This window comes from Chelonoidis abingdonii, chromosome 1 (assembly GCF_003597395.2).
Source record: "Chelonoidis abingdonii isolate Lonesome George chromosome 1, CheloAbing_2.0, whole genome shotgun sequence".
NCBI classification, from domain to species: Eukaryota; Metazoa; Chordata; order Testudines; family Testudinidae; genus Chelonoidis; species Chelonoidis abingdonii.
Genome location: NC_133769.1, coordinates 93,119,493 through 93,142,855, shown reverse-complemented (window position 1 = coordinate 93,142,855; position 23,363 = coordinate 93,119,493). Strand labels below are relative to the sequence as shown.

Genomic DNA, 23,363 nt, shown 5'->3' with positions numbered 1-23,363 from the left:
AATGCCTCCATGCATTGAGCTGTGCCCTATCAGTGCAGGAGGACTGCATTAGTTCAGAAAATATGTCATCGCAAGTGCGTTTTTTTGCCTTCTAATCTGTGATAACCACAGATGGAGATGTTAGGAGGAGCATAGACACTTTTGCACCTGTGGGGTGATAAAAAGGGAGAGTAAAACTGGGTTGGCTTCTTATGCCTTCATACCATGTGGGAATGTTTTCAAACTGCAGCGCTCCATCTTTCCCAGAGCAACCAATGGGTTGGGTTTCATATTTAGAAGGGCAGGCTGCAGTATTCGGGTAAATGTGCAGCACACACCTACCCCCACCCCACCGTGTGGCTATTCTTCAGGATGATCCCTTTCAGCCAAGTGCAATCAGCCCATCACGAACAAGGTCCTTTTACTGTTCCCTTGCAAAAATTCTATTTCAACCAGGTGACCATGAACACTATTGCTTTTAAACTCTGTACTGTAGTAACAAATGTGCACTCAGCAGAGGTGCCTTCTCTGGCTTCAGGGTCAGGGATCCCACCTTGGGAGGGTATTGGCTCCAGGGTAATATAAAGTTCTTGGCTACCGGGGAGAATGGATTCACTGCTTGCCTGCTGAGCATTCTCCTCCTCCTCCTCCTCATCCGCAAAATCCTCCTCCATGTTCCAAGAGACTCCCCCCTTGCTGGTGTCCACAGACAGTGGTGGGATAGTGATAGGGTGCCCCCCTAGAATGGGATGCAGCTATTCATAGAAGCGGCATGTGTGGTCTCTGACCTGGAGTGACTGTTTGCCTCCTTTGTCTTTTTGTAGGCTTGCCTGAGCTTCTTAACTTTCACGCAGCACTGCTGTGTCCCCCTGGTGTAACCTCTGTCCAATATGCCCTGTGAAATTTTGGCAAATATATTAGCATTTCTTCTTCTGGATCGGAGTTCTGCCTGAACAGATTCTTCTCCCCATACAGCAATCAGATCCAGTGTCTCCCTTTCGGTCCATGCTGGAGCTCGTTTGCAATTCTGGGACTGCATGGTCACTTGTGCTGCTGAGCTCGCCACGCTGACCAAACAGGAAATGAAATTCAAAAGTTCCCGGGGCTTTTCCTGTGTACCTCGATAGTGCAGCAGAGTTCAACGTGCTGTCCAGAGCGGTCAAAATGGAGCACTCTGGGACAGCCCCCAAAGGCCAATACTGTTGATTTGTGTCTGCACTACCCCAAATTCAACCCAGCAAGGTCGATTTTAGCACTACTCCCCTTGCTGGTGAGGAGCACAGAAGTAAATTTTAAGAGTCCTTTAGGTTGACGGAACGGGGTTGGTTGTGTGGACGCGGTCATTTTTAAATTGACCTAACGCAGCTAAATTCGACCTAGCCCCGTAGTGTAGACCAGGCTTAAGTTGTTTCTACTTCTAACTTGGACTGATGAGAGAGCATATCAAGGGACATCCAGTGTAGTCAAGTATTTTAGGCTTGATGTAAGTTAAAGCTTTGCCTGCATAAACAGAGGAGCTTGTTAACTGTTGCAAGCTCCACATTTCAGGTCTCAAAATGACAAGTTCCACCAGCAAAGGTTGGTGGGCAAAGGGAGATTATAAATTACAAGTGACGGTTATGAATGATACAGCAAAGTACAGGTGTTCTGACACACAGTTTCAGTAGGTTTGCTCACAACTTCATATAGCATTTTTTAAAAGATTGTACTTAATTCAAAATCTAGCCAGGTGCTTCTTCCATGAGGTTCAGTGCAATAGTCCCTTCCCACGAGCTATCACAGCCTTTCCCTATCTGCACTAATACAAATACCAGATCACAAAAAGACAGGAGTTTTAGTACATCAAACATTTATTGTTTTCATGAGACACACTGAAGGTTTTCCCTGTCAGCAGGAACTCAACAAGTTGACTCTACAGGGGACAGGGTGCAAAACTCCCATGAAGTATATGCAGCAAAATACCTTTTTGATAACCCCCTTGCAGGAAATGATCGATCAATCTCACTGCAACTAAAAACACAGTATTACAAAATATTTACAAAAGACAACCAAAATGGAACATAAAAACTTAATGATCAGGTGTGTGTGTATGAAATGTTGCTAATGTATTTCCAGTACCTCAGGAGTTTATTCTAGCACTCTACCCAAAGCATTCGGGGGGTGAAAAGGTTCCAGTAGGAGTGCCAGACTCACTCGTCTTTCAGTACCAGTGTCCCACAAAATAGAATAAAGACCCCAGAAACGTTCCATCATAGTGTCACTTCTGGATTTTAGTGTCTTCTTGCAAGGGGACAGAAATGGTAATTCTGGCTCTGAAAGGAAGGCCCCCATCAGAACCTGTCTGCAGTGCTTTCTATTCTGAGCCTGTTGGTAAATTAACCTGTGGGTAGATGGAATATTCCATCACACAACACCCCCTTCCCACACACACTGAAAATGGGGCGGCGGAGTCATCTCCTTCAGTGACTGGATCAATTACAGGAAATACACCTCCCCCCCCACACAACAGTAGTCTGATTTGAGCTGAGCAGGTAGGAGGGTTGACTAGGATGAGGATATGTCACAGTAGCCCCTCCATTTCCTTCATGAAGGCTTCATACACATCATCCTTAGTCTGCACAGAGACAGGGGCAGAGGAGCCAACCTTAGGGGTTGCTTTGGTTAACTGGAGAGCTGGCTCATCATCATGTTTTCTCTGAGAGACAGCAGAAGCCCCCTTAGTCTCACGTCGCACTCGCAGGGCAGTGGGCACAAAGCGGGTGATCTCTGCTTTGGGGTTGGTAATTTGCGGCTTGGCACTGATTGTGGCTGTGGCTTTCTTCTCAATGGTAGCTCCACTGGTGTCATCCGCCTTGGGGCGCTGGATCAGACTGGGTGGGGCACTCAGCACCCCTGGGTTTGGAATGGGAGCCGGCGGGAAAAGACCTGGTGGAGGCCCCAGAGGTGGACGCAGCATGCCCGGACGAGGAGGAGGGATACCTGGGGACAGGGGGACAGAAAGTTTGAGCAAGTGGAAACAGCACTTGGAAACAATCCAGAGAAAACTCATAAATTGGAGGCAGGGCCCCTGAGTTAGAGTAGCAGTCGGTCATCTTACAAATTGTTTTCAAACCCTGCAGCATCAGATTGTTCTCCATCAGGAAGAATGTGCACACACATTTAGGAAATTCTAGATATTGGCCTTGTATGGAGGTTAAGGCCCCGGTGTATTCCCCTCCCTTGAACTCATTATATTATATATATATATCTCCAGTGCTAGAGCACAAGGGACAACCTCCCATCACGTGTATGAGAATTTCAGAACTATCAGCAGCATGTGACTAGTGGGGTGTAAATAGTCCCTGCTTCAGGAGTGGACAGCTGCACGGACTGTCCTTTTGTTCTGTTTATATATAGCCTAGTGCAATGAGGTCCTGGTCTATGACTGGGGCTCCTAGGCCCCAAGAAAATACAAATAATAATGCGAATTCTAACAGAGAAGTCAATGCAAGAGGCAATCTGGAACAGTTCTGTGATATAGTACAATAAAAATAAACTCTGACATAACAGGAATTCAGACCTCCAGGTACAAGTCTGCACAGAACAGCAGGGACTTAGTCACTAATGTTAAACGAAAGTAACAACTCCAAGAGACCTGCAATGGAGGGGAACAGGTTACGCCGCCCGATGCCGTGCTTGTAGTAATGTAGCCTGAATGTAAGCACATAAGTAGCATGGGATTGTCTGAGGCCAGGGCACTGGGAAAGAATGTTTCCTCATACCACATGTACTAACTCAGGCACCAGTGGGAAGGTTTAAAATGAAATACACATAATAAGGAAGCAGAAAATTTTACCTGGTGGTGCTGGAGGTGGCAAACGAGGTGGGGGTCCACGTGGGGGAGGGCCGGGTGGCAGTCCTGGAGGTGGGCCTGGTGGAGGGCCAGGGGGCCGGCCAGGTGGAGGCCCTGGTGGTAAGAGTCGTGGTAAAGGTCCACGCAGACCTGGCAATCCTGGCGGTCTCAGGAATGGAGGAGCCCCTGAAAATATACACCCAAAACAAAAGCTACTGAACTCATGGGAATAAAAACATGGCATCATGCAATATCAACCACCACCTGATTAAGGGGAGCTGTCTTCAATATAAGCCAACCCTCTACATAACTGATCTTCTAGGTCTTATGGTTTCTTAACCCCTTAGACAAAGGCTATGTCTATACTATGCATACAGATATTCACGCTTGCTCTCATTGAGCTAGTGTGTATAAACAGTAGTGCAGCCAGGGTAGCATGAGTAGCAGAGGCATGTCTGAGCCATACTGAGTATATATGGACCAGTTTCAGGCAAGTTTGTACTCAGCACAGTTCATCCCTGCCTCTACTGCCACTACCTACCTTTCCATAGCTACGCTATTATTTTCTAATAGCTCGATGAGCGCTGGCACAAATAAGTATTTGTGAGAAGGAGAATCACACCCCTATCTTGTAGTGTAGGCACACAAGACCAGCCAATGTGGTGTCTTGGCTGGTCAAGCCAAGTCAGTTCTCTCTTTTCTCATCACAATCGTCCCTTCTGTTATCTTATAGCAGAGGCTTCAGTGCTGAGCTGTATTCCCAAGAACACAACATGCTGATGTGATCTTTCCAGTGGGCAGGTATTTGAAAGAATCGCTTTGACAAGCTGGTCCCTGAACTACAGTCATCAGAGATTTCCCATTTGAAAAATATGTCAAGATTATGTTAAAGCCTATAATCCTGTCATAATGATATTACCAGATTTTATCCATGTTTTATCCATTCTGGTAGTGCCTCTTTGGCAATTGTGAAAGCCAAGTATCAGAGGGGTAGCCATGTTAGTCTGGATCTGTAAAAAGTGACGAAGAGTCCTGTGGCACCTTATAGACTAACAGACGTATTGGAACTGACGAAGTGGGTATTCCCCCACGAAAGCTTATGCTCCAATACTTCTGTTAGTCTATAAGGTGCCACAGGACTCTTTGTAAAAGCCAGTTACTTGTGAGGATTTTATGCTTTCTTCTTGATGTAGCTGTGCAATATATTATGATAGAGGGTATTTTCTTCCTGATCCCAAGTGGTCATCAGCTTTTGGCTTGAAGCATAAGAACTAAACCTGGGCAGCCTCACAAATCTTAGGGACTGTCACTGAAGAGATCACTGCTTTTATAAAATAAATAACTTTTTGGAAATGTAATGAGTTAATATACTGCAGTATCAAATTCCACAACTGCATAAAAAAAGTGTCCTTTCCTCTATTGTGCCAACATCACAGATTGGTAAAAGGAGAAATCCTATTTCTCCTATACAGACAGTGTTTACAAGACATTCAAGTGCTCTATGTCACACCATATTACGAAGACACTGTATTCTAGTACCCACACTTCCTTTTCTTGAGGAATCTGGAGTCCTACTTAGCAACTGTCTCCGAGACTCTCTCCCCACCATGTACTGCAGTGACTCATTAGCTGTTCTCTCAAATGTCAACAATGCCTGAATTTAAATAACTGAAGATAAGGACTTCAATGTAAGGCCTTTCACTCTGGAATCTGCTTCCCCCACTGTCCTGGTAGAGTCAGACTTTGTCGATTTCATGGAAACAGTAAAGGTGGAGGGCTGTTGTAGGTTTTGGTTTTTTGTTTTGTTTTAGGGAGGATGAGAGGAGCAGAACTGAAGGACATGCCTTATGTTTACTTATTAAAATCATATTTGTTATTCATTGTATGTGTGCACAGGAATAGCACTGGGCTCATGTTATATATTGTTCTAGATGTCCTCACTCTATCAAAGCTAATATTCTATTTAATGATATTAGAGGGCTAGAGAATGGGTTAGAGAGATTTTCATTTTTAAGCTAATTTATGCAATCCAGTTCAGACAGGTAGTGACCAAATCACTCCCTATTGATCTATGTGAAATAAAGTTGCTGTCTCCCTCCAGTTCCTGGTAAAATAGGTGTTTCCATTGCAAAACCACCATCAGAACAGGCAAAAATTGGCCATCTGGCTCACTAGGGAGGCCCACTACTGAATAAGAATGTTTCCCTTTCCTGGTAAGGGTTGAAACACATTCACAGGACAGTTTCAGAGACGCCTGCACTGCTACTGTAGCTGGTCAGGGAATAACAAACCAACTCTTGGTCTGCAGGACTGGGATTGGAACCTAATGCCTTTCAGCAGCAGCAAGTTAATTTAAATAAAAATAAGCTACGTGTTCACCTGGTGGAGGGCCAGGAGGAAGACCAGTAGGTGGTCCTGGAGGTCTCAGGGGAGGGGCAGGAGGTGGTCCCAGAGGGGGAGGCCCAGGCATGGGCGGTGCCTGTATCTGAGTCGGAGGAACAGGCTGTGGCGGTGGTTGCTGCTGTTGCTGTGGCTGAGAGGGTGTAGTAGATGATGACCCAGTCTCAGTATGAGACTCCTCCTTGCGTTGCTGCTGTGGTGTCTCTTCAGACTCAGAATCATCTTCATCCTCCTCTTCTTCCTCTTCTGAATATTCCTCCACTTCTCGCCCCTCCTCAGGGATTTCCTGACCTGAAGAGACAAGATCATTTAAAAGCACCATAGGAAAACCTGAGATGGAAGATCATCTCTCCCCCTCCACACACAAAATAGTGACGGGAAGGAGGGAAGAAACTGGCCTTAGTTAGGTAGTATACAAAATAGGTAACAGGAACACAGTACAACTCTCACAGGTAGCACGGAATGCTGTGTCATCATAACCCCATATTTTCAGGGGTTAACAATTCCTTTGGGGCTGAAATTTCTCTTGCATAACTTCACACAGCTACAGTTTGGGGATTTTTAGAAGGAAACCTGTGGGAAATTGATTCAGCCCTTTGAATTAAACAAAAGTAAAAAAAGTTCACTTTTTTTTTTTTAAAAAAGGTGATTTTATATGAGCAGCAAGTGAAATAGCTGACACGTGCAGTTCTTAATGAGGAAGGAAAAATGAGCTCAAATTTGGAGAAAGACATTAGTATCGATGAAGTTATGACGTTGCCTTTACACATCTGCAGAAGCATTTTTTATGGGCATCTTAATCCTGAAAGGCTTTAGAATATTGAGCATAGTAAATTTGCCTCAAGAGATAAATTAGTTAAACAGCAACTCAGTTTTAAGTTCTTCCCAGCTCATTCCTTATCTTAAGAACAGAAATATTAATGTTTCATTAGTCTACATTATCTTCATTAGGGTTGAGAAATGAAGCAAGCAAAAATAATTTTTTTTAAAAAGCTACATATTTTGTTCACCAGATAGGAAATCTTATGTTCTCACCTGCCATTCGCAACATCATGGCCTGAAGTGGAGTCAGTTCCTTCATGTTCTTTTTCTTTTTCCTTGACTTCCCAGGCATGTCAGCAAACCGCACACTAAGCCCTGCCGAGATAAGCACAGGGAAAAGGGAGAGATTAAATGTATACAAGAAAAGTTATCATTTGATGTGCATAGCAAATTAAATATCTCATGACTCTTCAAAATAGTAAAAATGTTAACACTGGTGTTATTTGCCGTATTGCATCCTGCTAACCTAAAATTCCCATCAGTTTCAAATAAATACATTGTTCCTGACTTCCACTCAAATAGCTGAATGGATGGTTGATACTATCCTACAGTCAGTGAAGTAGTCTCTGTCTATGATTAGCCTGAAATTCAATAAGGTATCTTGTACAGTTCTTTTGAAAAGTTTCAAGTCATTAAAGTGTGGTGACATGGAACTAAAAATTACATTGTGGATTTCCTTGTTTCTGACTCAATGCTCCAGGTCAAGTGTATATATATTTTAACAAGACAGCTAAATTTGAATACTAACGTAGCAATCTCAGCCTGGGATCTCAAATTTCAGCTGGGTGCTTTCTGACTCATTTATCAGCAGTAATAAAAATTCTGTAATAGGAACTTAGGTAATAATTTAGTTAGTGGAGCCAGAACAGAAATCAGTTTGCTCTTCTTTCAGCCTTGTGACTACAGAACAAACAGAAATAAGAGTGTCACTTTTCAGGCTATAATGGAGTTCCCACCGCACAAACCTGATTTCTTGTCTTCACCCTCCCTTTCATTGTCATTGTCACGATGCAGGAATTCATCACCTTCGCTGTCTGCATCTGATCTGTCGCTATCACTGTCATCACTACTGTCGTCATGCCTGTCTTGATCCATGTCCTCAGGATACCCTTCATCTTCACTGGTACTGGAGGCATCATCATCATGCCCTCGCTGACCTGAGAACGAGAGAACAGAATATCAGGAAGCAAAGCACACCAGGGTGGAAGAATGAGAATATACATCATCTTAGGTTTATTTCTATAGTTACAGAACCCCCATCCCAGACAAACTCCATTCCAGTGAGGAAAAGACATACATTGTCTAGCATTTATCCTTTCAGATCCGAGAGTTAATCAGTTCTATTTCTGATAGAAGACAGTAATTTCATTTCACTGTCTAGGAATGGGGACAGGGGAACAAAAGAGGGGTTAAAAAAAGCTCTAGGATGGAGATCTTATTTGAGGTTGTTTTGTTACTAATCCAATCAGCTATCACCATTGCTTGTTTTTTGGCTACTGAACAATATCTGCACCCTAAAATTCACCGGTTCATTTCTGTTTATCCATTTCTACCTTTCTGAATTTCTCTGGTCACTCTACTTTGGAGGTCGTGCAGGAATTAAATGAAATTGGAGGGTCTAATTAGTTTCCCTTCTGGTGCTACCAATCCCACAGGTGCTAATGAGAATCGCTTTGGGTGGGAATGAAAGAATATACACAACTTTTCTGAATGATGCCAGCTGGGGAGATTTTAAAATGCAGGATCCCACAATCTTGCAGCCATGAACCCTAGAAGGAGATTTCTCTCCCATTCAACAATGTACTAGTGTAAAACCAAGTATTTGAAAGTTATAACTTGAAGCTTTGACATTTGATAAGTAAATGTAATTGATATTAAAATAACTGACTTTAAATTACACAGCATACCAGCACCTTCCAAGGGGTTTAGGAGCATAACCATTTAAATGAAGGACGCTATCTCCAAAACTAAAGGGGCATGCACCTGAGACTTTTGTTCACAGAAGTCTGAAATGGAAAATTATCTATCTCCCAGTAGGGTAGTTTTCCAGATAGTTTTGTCCAATCAAATGATAGGGTTTTTCTATCATTTCCCTTAGTTAAATCTCATAGACTAGAGAATAGTTTCATATTAGCAGCAAAGACTTATTGATATCCAGTCTCGTTTTCTCCCTTTATTCAATTTCATTCCATTCCACTTAACTATAACCATCTAGACAGGTTCTTCATCTCAGAGGATTCTACATCCTTCAAAACACTTGCAAATTTATCTTATCTTAGTTATCATTTGACCAAGCTATGTAGTTATTTCAATCTTTCATAAGTAAGAAAATTCTCTGTGAACCTACAGAAACTAGTCTCAGATCATACAAGTCTGCACATTCCCTCACAGTTAAGTCATAATGGCAATATCAGCGCACACCACATTCACTGTAAAAAGAAAAGACAGAAGTCAAGGTAAATCTCCAGTACAAAGATAACATGAGGACTGGGACAAAGGTGGAGTAGCTTTTACCTATGTCAGGACTGTAAGAAATCTCTTCCTCTCGCCTCCAAGGGGCCATCTCTAAAGTGAAGCCTACTTTACGGCCATACATCTGTAGGACCTGAGGTGGGGGAGGTCCTGGAGGAGGTCCAGGGGGCTTCCGACCTGGGGGTAACCGTGGAACACCAAGTCCAGGAGGTGGAAGTACAGAAATGGGCCGGACTGGAGGGCTGGAAATTAAAAAAAAAATGTGTGAAGGAGATAAAACATGAAACTGTCCCAATTCCTCACGATCACCTTCACAGCCACCGTTTAGACAATGATTCAGATGTCCCTGTCCTAAGTGCTACGAAAATACATTAGAAATTTACAAAAACAGAGTAAGGTATGGTGCTTGCCCAACGAATTATGAACTGACTCAAAAAAAGAGGTTACCAATTAAATGCATGAGGGTTTGCAGACACTGCTGATGGACATTAGAGATAAGAAAGCTTTACAGAAAAAACAGGCTTAAAGGAAGACAGAAGGAGAAGAGTAATGACACATGGGACCTGGTGCAAATATAGGGGCAAAATGAAGACACCATGAAGCTGATAGAAATAAAAGGATGCTAAGTAATCAGTAAGAGGAAAGGGAGAGAGGCCAGATTAAGAGGTTAAATAGAAGCTTGAATTTAACACAGCAACAAACAAGAAGCCTATGAAAGTATTTAAGACAAAAGGCATATCACAGTGAGAACAATGGGAGAAGAGAACTCTAGCAATGGAGTTTAAGGTGGACTAATGCGCAAAAGGAGATATGCAGGAAGACCAGAGACACTTATCAGAGTCAATATGAGAGATGACCAAGGCACAAAGAAGGGTTTTAACTACAAAAAACAGAAGGGAAATACATATAGAACTTAGGATTCATCACTCCCTCAGGACTTCCAATTCCCCTCTCCCAAACATCACTTCTATCAACACACACCCCCACCTGCAACTCATGAGTGTTCAGCATTTATTACCCCCCCATGACACTTCCCTCTTACCCATAGGCTGATGTTTTCTTGAGGATAGAAGGTGGTTGAGCCCCAGGTAGGGGGATGTCCTGTATAAGGATGTTGGAGGGGGCATGAGGCATGTCTGGCAGGGGTATACTCTCCACCTCAACGTGTTGTGCATTCTGCAAGAAATACAAACAGCAAGCAAGTTAATCTCTTAGGAGGCAGAGGGAAGAGGATCATGAGCACACTCCACACTTTATAGAATATAGAGGGTAGGAAGTCAGTTCCTTCTCCCTCATAAAAATGGTTATTCCGAAGGGTGCCTGTCCAACTAGTATGTCACTCTCTGTGTTAGATCCCTGAATAAACATTTGGAGAAACAGATCACAAGCATAAGATAATTAAGGCTTCCTTGGTCAAAGGTAACACACAGAGCTCAACTAACTGAAAGCATTTCCCCATTCAAATAATCAAAACCTGATCAAGCTTATATTCCTCTTAAGATACTTAGCCCTGGTATACACAACAGTTAGGTTGACATAAGCTGCCTTATGTCAGCGTACACACACTACCACCTTGCTCCCTCCAATGTAAGTGTCCTACTACTCAGACATAAAACTTCACCTCCACAAGAAACATAAGGCTTAAACAGGAGCTGTTAGGGCAAGCAGATGGCTCTACTATCCCAGCTGAGCTGCTACTCAGGCTCCCTGCCAGGCTGCTTCTGAGGTCCTGACTCCCCGCTGGGAGCCCAGGCAGCTGCCCCGCCTCCAGTAGAGAGCTGATAGCCAGGGGTAGCCAGGCTTCCAGCAGGGAATGGAGAGGCAGGGATGGAGTTGGTGGGGAGCCTGTGGGGCAGCCAGGCACTTGGTAGGGAGCTGCAAGTGGAGCTCAGAGCCCGGCTCTGCCTTAGGTTGGTGGAAGCACTCCTGGCGAGGACGCACACCACTGACTGAAGGAGGGTATTGTGCATATGAACCACCACAGTAATTACTGTAGTGGCTGTAAGTCAACCTAATATAGGTCGACTTAAGTTTTTAGTGTAGATAAGGCCTTAGTTCCCAAACAAACAAAGATATACTGCAAGCAAAAACATCATGTCCTTCCAGAGTATCTGGGAAGCACTCATTATAGCAGGGGTCAGCAACCTCTGGCACACAGCTCACAAGGGTAAGCACCCTGGCAGGCCAGGCCAGTTTGTTTACCTGCTACGTCCGCAGGTTCAGCCGATCACAGCTCCTACTGGCCGCGGTTCGCCGCTCCAGGCCAATGGAGGCTGCAGGAAGTGGTGCGGGCTGAGGGATGTGCTAGCCGCTGTTTCCCACCGCGCCCATTGGGAGCCATGATTGGCCAAACTTGCGGACGCGGCAGGTAAACAAACTGGCCCAGCCCACCAGGGTGCTTAGCCTGGCGAGCCACATGCCAGAGGCTGCCGACCCCTGCATTATAGGAAGGATTTATAGCTGACTAGGACAGAGCTTAGGAACTCAGATACTACAGCAGAATAACAAACAAACACTTATAAATAAATGCTGAGACACACTCATTACATACATACAAACTTAGGAGGGTTTTAAAACAAAATTAGCTTTATTCACGTTACAAAAGACATCTCACAAGCCAGGGTATGCAAGATAGTAAGGGCTTCCATTGTAAAACCATTCCAAAACCATCCTTCCCTGTAACCTTCCAAGAAATAAAATGTAGTGTATCACAGAAACACTGAGGACATATTGATGGTTCATCATGTTGTCCCTGCTAAAGTACTATGACTGAGGAGGCAGCCAAGGTGCATGGTACGCAGCTTGGTGAAAAGAGGACCAAGTATAGAACAAAGTTACCTTGACAGCATCGAAGTATTGGCTGAGCTGCGATCTCTTCTGCTCATACTCTACTTCAAGCTTGCGCAATTCTTTGTAGATGTCAGGATTCTCCTTCTCGTAGAGCCGCAGAATTCGCTCAAAGGTCTCACGCAGCTTCTTACGCTTGTCCTTCAGCACCTTCTCATTAAGTTGTGGCTGCTGTACTGGGTTAAACTCTGATCCAGGAGAGTAGGACCAAGGCAACAAACAATTCCAAAAAGGAAATTATAGGACTTGCAACAGAAGCCACGATTACCCAATTGCATATACTGCACACATGTTCAATATAGCAACCTCTGGAGACACTAACAGTGACTATCTGGAGACCTGATGGAAAGCTGATTCAGAGCCTTAAGGGGGTTGTCTCCTTTTACACAGCCCTAGAGACAATATGCACCATTCCTATCCTTTTGTCTTTCATAGGAATGTCTAGTCATCCAATATTCTCCAATATCCAATTACCCTGAAAAAGTTCACCATCTATTCCCATTCCACAAACCATTTACCCACTTCCTTCTCCAATCCTTCTAACAAGCAAAAGCCAGTATTTGGCAAAGTTTCCACAGTTACAACCCACATAGTCACTCCATTAACCCCTAAACCCATCTTGTCCCATCTCCCAATTCTCACCTCCCACCTCACCTGGTCCTTCCATCTCCCCTCTCACCCTAAATGCAAGTCCCTCCAGATGGTACCCACTCACCCATCTCATCCAATTTTTCCATGTCCCGAATTATCTGTTTGGGATCTTTCATCTTAAGTACAGCTGCTCGTACCATCATCCGCTGCTTCTTGTTCTGAGGTCAGAGAATAAAGAATCAGGAATAATATTGTTGTTCTAGGATAAATACCGGGACAGATATAATCTATATCATCACATTTCTCTTTGTAATTCAGGTTTCCAGGACTTCTAAACGTGCTCAAAGAACTCCCTCAGAAAGAGATATAAATTAATCCATTCTTTTCAAAGTGTTTTACAAACGTTAATCACTCCACACCACCCTGTAAGGTCCATTTTAAAAGTGAGTTAAGCAATGGCTCTGAACCTTTCCAGACTACTGTACCCTTTTCAGGAGTCTTATTTTGTCTTGCGTAGCCCCAAATTTCACCTCACTTAAAAACTACTTAGAAACTCAGGCATAAAAATACAAGTGTCACAGCAGACTATTACTGAAAAATTGCTTACTTCCCCATTTTTACCATATAATTATAAATCAAATGGAATATAAATACTATAATTACATTTCAGTGTATAGTTTATATTGCTCTATATACAAGTAATTGTCTGTTATGAAATTTTAGTTTGTACTGACTTTGCTAGTACATTTTACGTAGTCTGCTGTAAAGCTAAGCAAATATCTAGATGAGTTGATGTACCCCTGGAAGACTTCTGTGTACACCCAGGAGTACATGTACCCCTGGTTGAGTTAAAGTACTTTTGGGTATTCCATATACACTGTTTCCCTGCACTGCCAATTGTTGTAAAATTAGTCTTTCCTCCCCGTATTTAAAAATGTTTCTCCCACCCCAGTTGCTTTGGAAAAGATCCACACAAACAACAGGGGGACACAAAGTGCTATAAAATGAACAAAGTAAACAGGAAGAAAAAAAATCTTGGGTTTTTTTCCCCTTCTGTTTTAGGTATTACAAGTAGAAGTTTCACACTAACAAAATTCAGACGAATGTGATTTAAGTTGACAGCATTCCTTTAAATTACTTGGTCAGACAACATTTTCCACAGAAAGAAAGTGACTCCAGAGGAGCCAACCAGAAAGGCTGGATTCTACCTATTGCCTCAAGTCTAACAGTTGGGAATGTGATGCATATTAAAGTGGTGCTAGCCAGGTGTTCTTAGTGACGGTAATAGTGTCTTACCTTCTTCAGCTCCCTTTTCCGGGCCTCCTTTCCTACAGAGGAGAGAAATGACTAATTGAAGCAGCAGCAAATATAGTCATAATTCTTCCCTTGTGACTACTGGAGTTCTGTTTTTTAAAAGCTTGTGATTTAAAAGCCAAATTTTATCCACCCCCACTTTCACAGTCTCAGATATTTAATCAGAAACAATCATATTTCATACCCATTATAGAAGAGGGAAGGCGATAGATGGCCATACTGGCAACCCCACTCCTCCAAAAGCAGAGATATTTCTATACACACACCCCTAACTGATGTAACAAGTTCTGAAGTAAGCAGTCTCTCTGAAACAAGACTATATGAATTTAATGCTCATTAAATGATTAACACCCTAAAAACTGAAATATGCACAGAATAGAAAAAAAAATTTTTTTTTAAATCTACATTTTGGACAAACTTAAAACATTGCTAATCATAACCATCTGAAATTATTTCATAGTGAGAGTTGATCTTTTTGCTTGTTTCTAGATGCTTATCTAGAATCTTAGTAGTTACAATAATGCAGGAGGAATAAATGTGTATAGTCTTGTTTCCTCCTCTAACTACACAATGCTTGTGGAATCTGACCTGACTCCCAACCAGCTTTCAGTCCCATCTTTATCTCATGAATTAACCATGCTTACAACAAGAAATGTAGTGAATACTTACGGGCCTGGTCTGTAGGGTTCATGAACTTCCCACTCTTGGTGGAGGATGTTGATCTCCGCCCCATTTTGATCAATTTTCTCTACTGCTTCAATAAAATGGAGAAAAAAGAGACACCTGGGGAAAAAAAGCCACATCACATGCTGTATATAGTAGTCAGCATACTCCTATTCCTCCTCTTCCCTCCTGCCACCCACTCTCCCCCACATTAGTGCTTGTTTTCCCAGAAACTCAAAAGTCTATTGCCTCCCTAAATCCCAGCTCTCAAGAATGTGCAGAATGCCACTACAGACTCAGGCAAACATACAAAGCCGCACAACCACACCATTTCGTCAGCAAATGACTACTGCATCTCATTCATTTCAATAATCAAATGAAAAGTATAATGTTTGTATTTACTAGAGTTTTGCACACTTTGTTGCTTCTGTAATCAGAGTAGAGCCCTGCAACTCAACCTAAGCCCAACTAGAAGTGTCGGGCCCAGGCTGGGTGTGAAAATAACCAGACCCTCTCAGGCTCATGTCTGCTCGGGGATGGGGTCAGCACAGCAGCGGCTGCATGCTCTGCTCCTGGTGGCCACCACCACCTTGCTGCGCTGCGCGAGCTGCAGAGTGAGCATGCAGAACAGTTCAAGTGCTTCTCACTCTGCAGCTTACACTGCACAGCAGGAGTCGCTGGACAGCAGGAGCATGGCCCACAGCTGCTGCAATTCCAACAGCCAGAGCAGGAGGAGAAGACCAGTGCTGATTCAGGGACAAAAGTCAGGGTTGGGTTGGAAAATGACTCAATCCTCTAGAGCTTGGTCAACTGGGTTTAGGTCTGGTTCAGGCAGTAGGCCTGAGCAGACTTGTAGGGCAGAGCTCATTACAAACACCAGGGGCTCCTTCCTCCCTCTCCCCCTGCACCAACTCCCTGTATGCCATCATCTCATCCCTCTCTATTTCAGGGACTCCCTGAAACACTGATCATTACAGGATCTCCAAGTATCATACAATCTTCCCACTGCAGGGTCCTCCAGACCCTCATCAGGGGTTCAGTGTGATCTCCCATTTCACCCCCATGCCAGGGCTTGTCCCACATTCCTCCTGCCCTCATAACAAGGGTCCCCCTTCTTTCCACACTTCTCCACTGGCCTACATGCCATGGCTCTGTGTTCCCCTACTCTCCCCCGTTTATTACTTCTCTTTGTTCTGTCTGGGAGATAAACCATTCAGGATGTGAACATCAGACTCTATTGGGACGATGGGCAGAGAAGAGACAGAGTATTGTTATGTTGCAAAGTGCTGGCTTCATCAATGAATTATTTAATCTGTAAATAACTACAGAGGTACTTGAAGCTGTGGGCAGCTCTGCTAAATCAATGGCAGGAGCTCTGCATATCCTCCCACTTTCCCCTTCTCAACTTCCTCAAAATCAATAGGGTTCTTCTGCCCATTGATATCTAGAACATTCTTTGAAATTTTAGAATTGATCCGATGCAATGTTCAAAAGTTATTGTGTTCCATTAAACAACCAACCAAATGTAAACATGACATCCAGTTGAATCTAAGGCTGCACAAGCTCTGTGGTCCTGTTACAGCCTACCATGTATATCTCTCTGTACACTCTTTCCATACACAGGGATACCAGTTTACCATCTGTCCTCTTTTATGTGAAGTCTCAAAAATGTGCATTGTTGAACATCTGGATTTAGAATTTTTCTTCATAAATTGTGTCTCTAGTACAAAGTGTGAAGATCTGTCACCACACTAACCCTTCCTCTTTTTATTCAAGTGCTCTAATTTCATTATCTAGAGCTATAAAGTCCTGTGGCACCTTATAGACTAACAGATGTATTGGAGCATGAGCTTTTGTGGGTGAATACCCACGTCATCAGATGCATGTTGGTCAGCCATCTGACAAAGTGAGTATTCACTCACAAAGGCTCATGCTTCAATACGTCTGTTAGTCTATAAGGTGCCACAGGACTCTTTGCTGCTTTTACAGATCCAGACTAACACAACTACCCCTCTGAAACTTGGAGCTATAAAGATATGGGTATTAAGAATGTGTAATGAAACTTTTAATCATCCACCGTATAATGATAATTATAATCATATGATTGCCTTTAAGGTACTGAGAAGTGCACTAAGGTGGTATTATGTGCCCTCAGTATGTTAGCAGATTGGGCCATTACTGAAAAACTAAGAATGATTGCATTCAATATACTGTTTAATTCAACATTTGTAAAATGCGTTTATCCGTACTGTCTGGTTATAAAGCACCATAACAGCCATGTGCACAACTAAAGCAATCTAGCTTTTGAGTTCATTGATAAAATAAGCTCTCTCTTATGGATAGTTACGGCAACACGAATTTGATTTCTCAGATCCTTCTTTCTCTAACAAAGAACGCTATTGGGTGGGGAGTAAACAGATTTATACTTCTCACAAAAAAGGTCACAAACGTTACATTTTTCAGGTATGTAATACCGAGGTCGCCTCCCCCACCATCCCGCTTCGAACACCAGACCCTTGGGTCGTTATCGTGTTGGCAGCCTTAACTTCACCTTGTCTCTGTGCAGGACAGAGAAGTACAAGATCCCTTCATGTACAGACTCCGGGCCAGCAGGACACGAGGTCCGAGCCAACAGTGAGCCTGAGGCACGGATGCGGTTGGGAAACAAGCCCTTGCTCTGCTGACCACAACCGGCCTGATATCGATACCTGCCCGCCCCCAAGTTACCCCGCCCCCGCCGCCTGAGAACTTCCCCGGCATCACGGCTCCTTCCCCGCAGAGCTGCCGGCCTGGGTGCGCCGCCAGGCAGAGAGAGAAAGGGGAAAGAGAATCTCCTCCCTCTCCTGCAGCTCCGCGATACCCACCCCGGGGGGAGACGAGCTCAGGGAAGCAGCCCGGGACGCGCAGGAGCACCGCGGGCGGTTGGTCTCTCAGCCTGCTCCGCTCCGCTCCGCTCCTCTCACCTCTCTGAAGAGCGGGAGCCGAGCTCCTCTGCCTCGCTGCGGAGCGGCGGTTTCTACGCTGTCCCCTCAGCTCCTCGCCTCCTCGGCCTCGCCGCCATCTTTAATGGTCGCCGGCGGGACGCGCGCGCCACTTCCGCCCCGGAACCTCCGGTTGGGCGCAAGAGCCTTCGAGGTGCCGGAAATCGGCAGCCAGAGTGTCGCCCACCTCGGGCCGGTCTGAAACAGACCTCCTCAGGCTCTATGGTGCGGCGGCGCGAGGGAAGCCCATTCACCCGAGAGGAGGTCACGTGACGCAACAGCGGAAGGGGTGGTAATAGCGGCGAGGGGGCGTGTCCCGGCTCTGGGGACGCCGCGAGGCTGCGCGGGCCGAGAGAATCGGAAGAGCTGGGGGAGGGACTGACCATGCCCCTCCCCCTGTTCCCGGGGTCACCATGCTGCGTCACAGGCTCTGAGCTCCCCCCACCAGCCCTGCTTCTAACCTCGGCTCTCGTGCGGTTTCTGCCCCTGGCTGTGCCCGTTGCCCCTGGAGCCTGTCGGGAGCCTTTGCCCTGCGCCGACCCGTTTTCCCAGCGGGCGTTCCCGGGCTTAGCTGAGCCATCCGCGTCTTCGGCCCTGCGCACCAGGGGAAGGTGCTTCGCATTTGATCCATCCAGCCCCGAGGGGGAGCTGGGGAAGGGCTTGTCTGCACTTGAAAGGCCACAGCGCGTCAGTGTGGGGACGGCCTGCGCCGATAGGAGGCGATCTCCTGCCAGTGTAGCTAATCCGCTTCCCGAGGCGCTAGGTCCATGGGAAAATTCTCCCATCGGCCTTGCACTGTCTACACTGGGGGGTGGATTTTCACTCCCCCAAGTCACACAGCTAGGTCATCCTAATTTTTTATTGCAGACCAGGCCTAAATTTCAGGCACCAAATAGGCCTCCTGCAGGTTTCCTGCACTTTCAGTCTCTTCTTTGCTCCTACCGCCTAATGTGTCCTGTCCATTTCAGGCCAGCACTTCCAGTGTTCACATGTGCTGATTTTCCTCTCTTGCACCTGATCCAGGTTAAATGTAGCTACATGTAATATTACCAACTCCACACAGTCAAGAAGTGTGAGTCAGTTCTCCCCCACCCCCCAAAAAAATCTTGAGATTGGTTTAAAAATCTTGGTTTCTTTTTATTTGCATTATAGTTTTTGAACTTTATTCTGCACTTAAATAACTTTTTCATCCTCTCCTCCAAAGCCATGAGCACTGGAGCCTTCTTTATTTTACAGCTGAAATTCTTACATAATTACACATTTCCTGGTGCTGGGACTTTAAGAAAGGCACCAAATGTTACAAGTCTTGGCAGTACTGTTATATGGCAGTGTGCTTTTAAACACCAGTAGCCACTTGTACCCTGAGCTGCATGGGGCTTCTCACCTTTGCTGCCAATAGGGAAGCTGAACTAGTAGCAACATGGGGGAAAATGTACCCAAAAATAATGTTTCTAGTGGTTACAATTGTAATCTCTATCCTTGTTTTTGTTTTTTGTTATTTTTTTAAGTCCCCTCTCAGCTACCTCCAGTCTCTGTCACACACCCTTTCCTGCTTCTTCATTCTCTCCCAATGACTTTTCCTTCCTTCTTTCCTCTCCATCCAGGATTGGTCGGAGCACAAATTTTTTTACAGCCCTGAGCATCATAGCTAGGTTAATGACAATTTTTAAGTGTAGACCAGGCCTAAAAGGTGACTTGATTATGGTGAATTATAACCTTCATGGGGAGAAAATACCAGGTACCAATGCTCTTTAATCTAGCAGAGAAAACTATAACAAGAACCAATGGCTTGAAGTTAAAACCAGAAAAATTCAAATTAGAAATAAGATGCATATTTTTAACAATGAGGCTGATAACTTATTGGAAGAAACTATCAAGAAAACTAGTGGATTCTCCATCTCTTTATATCTTCTGATCAAGACTGGATGCAAACACAAATATTAGGTCTCTGTGCAAGTGAAACTATGTGGAATTCTATAGCCTGTGTTATACAGGAATTCAAATGATGATTTAATTGTGCCTTCTGGCCTTGAAATATGCGAATACATTAATCAAACTTCTGGATAAGCATCTACAAGTCCTTAAACTTTTTCCAAGCTGTTTGATCTGGAGTTGTTAATGACAACAGAAATTCTAATTTCAGTTAAGTTGGACAATGAGTATAGCATTTTCTCTCAGTTATTTTGATATTTCAGGTCTCTGGAAGTCACTAAGTGCATAGACATAACAATTATTGATACATGGAAAATATTAATCAAGATTTCTTCCCTGAACCTCAGGAAATATTTAGGAGGGGTCACATTAATTTTGGAGTGAAGTTTCAGCTCTTGTACGTTATCAGAACTAGTCTGACCTACAACCTAATCAAATATATATTTAGCTAAAATGAAGCTGTGTGGTCAGAAGTGACAAAGTCTGATGGCTGTTTAGTTGCCTGTGTGAAATGAAGTGGTGATCACTCAGTCGTGTTCCTGCTGTACAAGTGCCCATGTCATAAAAGTCACCATACATTTGGGGCCCTATCTGACCCTTGGCAGTTTCACCAGGCAAGCTAAGGACTAAATGAGCCCTGTGAACAAACACCTCTATAACCCTTAGAAGTGGTCCTGGTGGTCTTGTGACACTTCCCCGTGGCAGATGATGACCCACCAAGCAGCCAGAAGAACAAACACATGGTACTGGCAAGAGGACTGGGGAAAGCAGACATTCTTTCCTATTTCAAGAAATATTGTTTCACTTGCAGATGACACTTAGAAGGAGAAACAGCTAGGCTGCTTCTACTCTGCCTTCTCTTTATTGACTCTGGTGATTTGCGGGCAATTGGGTGCACACTGCATTTTTAAAAAAATTAATTAAAACACAACTGTAAATAATGTAAGTGGGGGGTTGGTCCCACTATTGTGGAGAACTTTCCAGGCTTATATATTACCTCAGTGGCATTGGCTAGCGAAAAGGATCTGAGTCCTCGATCCCACCCCCTTTACCCACAGGCCTGCCTGACCGTGAGGATTGCCCTGCCACTATCCTGTGTGGCAGAGTCCTCGTAACCACAATAAGGCTGGGCACAGGATTCCTGGGGGGCTTAATCCCCAATCTTGTCATGGTCACTAAGGACAGGAGCTAGGGTGTCCCCATTCCAGGGTGCTCTCTCTCCACTAGATGCTTCCCCAACCCACTGATCATTACATATAGTTCAAGCAAATAAAATGTATTAAACAGCAATCAATTTTAAAAATAAGGAAAATGGGAAAGGTTAAAGGAAAACATATAACCCTGCTCTGTGGCACGGGGACATCACAAACAGCAGTCTCTAGCATATAAAGGAAGTTCACAGTCTGTTCCTCAAATGTGCCAGGCCTCCTGCCCAGGCCCTGGCTGTGCTACAGGGATGCTATGGGTTGGACGCTTGCTCTGGCGGTGACCACACTCCCTCAGGCTCTAAATAGCAGGCCCTTTCTTCCCAGCATTGCCCCATGCCATCAGGGTTATGATCCCCCTCCAAGTCTGGCCTGTCTCCAGCTCCCTAGGCTGCTTTTCTGGCCCCTCTAGCTCTGGTTGCTGCAGCTCTCCTCCCAGCACAGGTTAGGGTTGCCAGGCGTCCGGTTTTGGATCGGAACACCCGGTCAAAAAGGACCCTAGTGGCTCCAGTTGGTGGTGCTAAAAGTCCAGTAGGGAGCACAGTGGAGGCCTGGGGCTAAGGAAGGCTCCTGGCCTGCCCTAGCTCTGCATAGCTACCAGAAGTGGCTGCCAGGTCCCTTCAACCCCTAGACCAGTGGTTCTCAAACTTTCTTTTTTTTTTTCTTTCCCCCATGGACCACTTGAAAATTGCTGAGGGTCTTGGCAGATCACTTAATGATTTTTCCAAATGTTGTTTGTACCGTTAGCTAACTACTGAAAAACACTTTGGATAAAAACACTATATATAAAAAAACCGTAATAATAATAAACATTTTTTTGTTCTACCAGTAAAAGCACACAGCTCATATTTTAATATCAGGAGTGTTACCTTTCTAATGCGATGGATGTGCCCTCTCCCCCGCACAACAACAACCCCCGAGCTGGGGCTGGGATGGAGGGAGCTCTCTCTCCAGCAGCCGCAGCCCCTAGAGCTGGGAAAAGTTGCCTTTTTCTCTGTGCTGCAGCCCTGCACATCCCAAATTCTCCCCACCCCCTCTTCTCACCCCACTGCCCCCTCCCACCTACTCCCTATTCCTCCAAAACCACCACCTCACCTAGGGCCAGTGCAATCCATTAAGCGACCTAGGCAGTAGCCTAGGACACTAGCATTTGGGGGATGGCATTTCGGGTCCTTCAGCGGTGACCACAGCGGCCCGATCTTCAGCCGCCCCAGTTGTCATCAGCATTTAGGCGGAGTGATCTGGGGCAGTGGGGAGCAGGGAGGGCCACCTGCAGCAAGTAAGGGAGGGCGCGGCATGCAGGGGAACCACTCCCCTCCCCAGCTCACCTCTGCTTCGCCTCCTCCCTTAAGCAAGCCGCCCCGCTCTGCTTCTCTCCCTCCCAGGCTTGCGGTGCCAAACAGCTGATTGGCACTGCAAGCCTGGGAGGCGGGAGAAGTGGAGCAGTGATGGCATGCTCGGGGAGGAGGCAGAGCAGGGGTGAGCTGGGGCGGGGAGCTGCCACACAGCTCCCCGGGGCAGGGGGAACTGCTGCAGGGGGGCACCTTAGAGTGGAGGGGGGGAGCTGCCACAGGGGGATGTCTCAGGACAGAAGAGGGGTGGGGAGCTGCCACAGGGCTCGGGGTGAGGGTGGGGGTGCAAGGTGGAAGTTTTGCCTAGGGTATGAAACATCCTTGCACCTGCCCTGACCTCACCTTACATGTGCGTCTTCTCCATGTTCCAGGCACCTAATTAGTGGAGCCACGCATGGGTAGCCAGAAATGCTTTGTGGTGCACTGCCCGCATCCCAAGGACCAGCTCCACAGCTCCCATTGGTTGGGAACCATGACCAATGGAAGCTGCAGGGGTGGCACCTATGGGTGCAACGGCAGTGTGCAGAGCCTGCCTGGCCACCCATGCATCTAGGGGCTGCAGGGAATGGGACCCTGCACCTGAACTCCCTTCCACACTCCAACACTCTACCCCATACCAGAGTCCCTTCCTCCACCCCAAACCATTCCTCCTTGGCCTCACCCCAGAGCCCACACCCCCAGCCATCTGCCCCAGCCCAGAGCACCCTCTTGAACTCCAAACCCCTCATCCCCAGTCCCATCCCAGAGCCAGCACCCCCAGCCAGAGCCCTCACTCTCTTCCTGGATCTCATCCCCCTGCCCCAACCCAGTGAAAGTGAGTGAGGGGGGGGAGAGTGAGTGGGCATGGGGCCTCGGAGAAGGAGTGAGGTGGGGCAGGGACCTTGGGGGAGGTGTCAGGGGAGGGGCGTTCCATTTTGTGCCATTACAAACTTAGCAACCCTAAGACAGATCTTCTCTCTGGGGGGCTTTTCTG

At 45.5% G+C, this 23,363-nt stretch overlaps 2 protein-coding genes across 2 annotated transcripts in view; one reads left to right on the top strand and one right to left on the bottom strand.

Annotated features, from left to right (window-relative positions):
• Nucleotides 1-23,363, top strand: part of LOC116834992 (histone H2A type 2-C) — a 299,566-nt gene that overhangs the window by 231,232 nt on the left and 44,971 nt on the right. The window lies entirely within an intron of this gene.
• Nucleotides 1,811-18,023, bottom strand: WBP11 (WW domain binding protein 11). The gene is made up of 12 exons (XM_032784642.2): nucleotides 17,884-18,023; nucleotides 14,927-15,040; nucleotides 14,240-14,271; nucleotides 13,068-13,161; nucleotides 12,344-12,540; nucleotides 10,548-10,681; nucleotides 9,548-9,747; nucleotides 7,999-8,190; nucleotides 7,247-7,348; nucleotides 6,191-6,502; nucleotides 3,815-3,997; nucleotides 1,811-2,958 (listed from the first exon to the last, which is right to left on the bottom strand). The coding sequence occupies exons 2-12, from the start codon at nucleotides 14,988-14,990 to the stop codon at nucleotides 2,540-2,542; spliced, it is 1,929 nt and encodes a 642-aa protein (XP_032640533.1). The 5' UTR covers nucleotides 14,991-15,040; nucleotides 17,884-18,023; the 3' UTR covers nucleotides 1,811-2,539.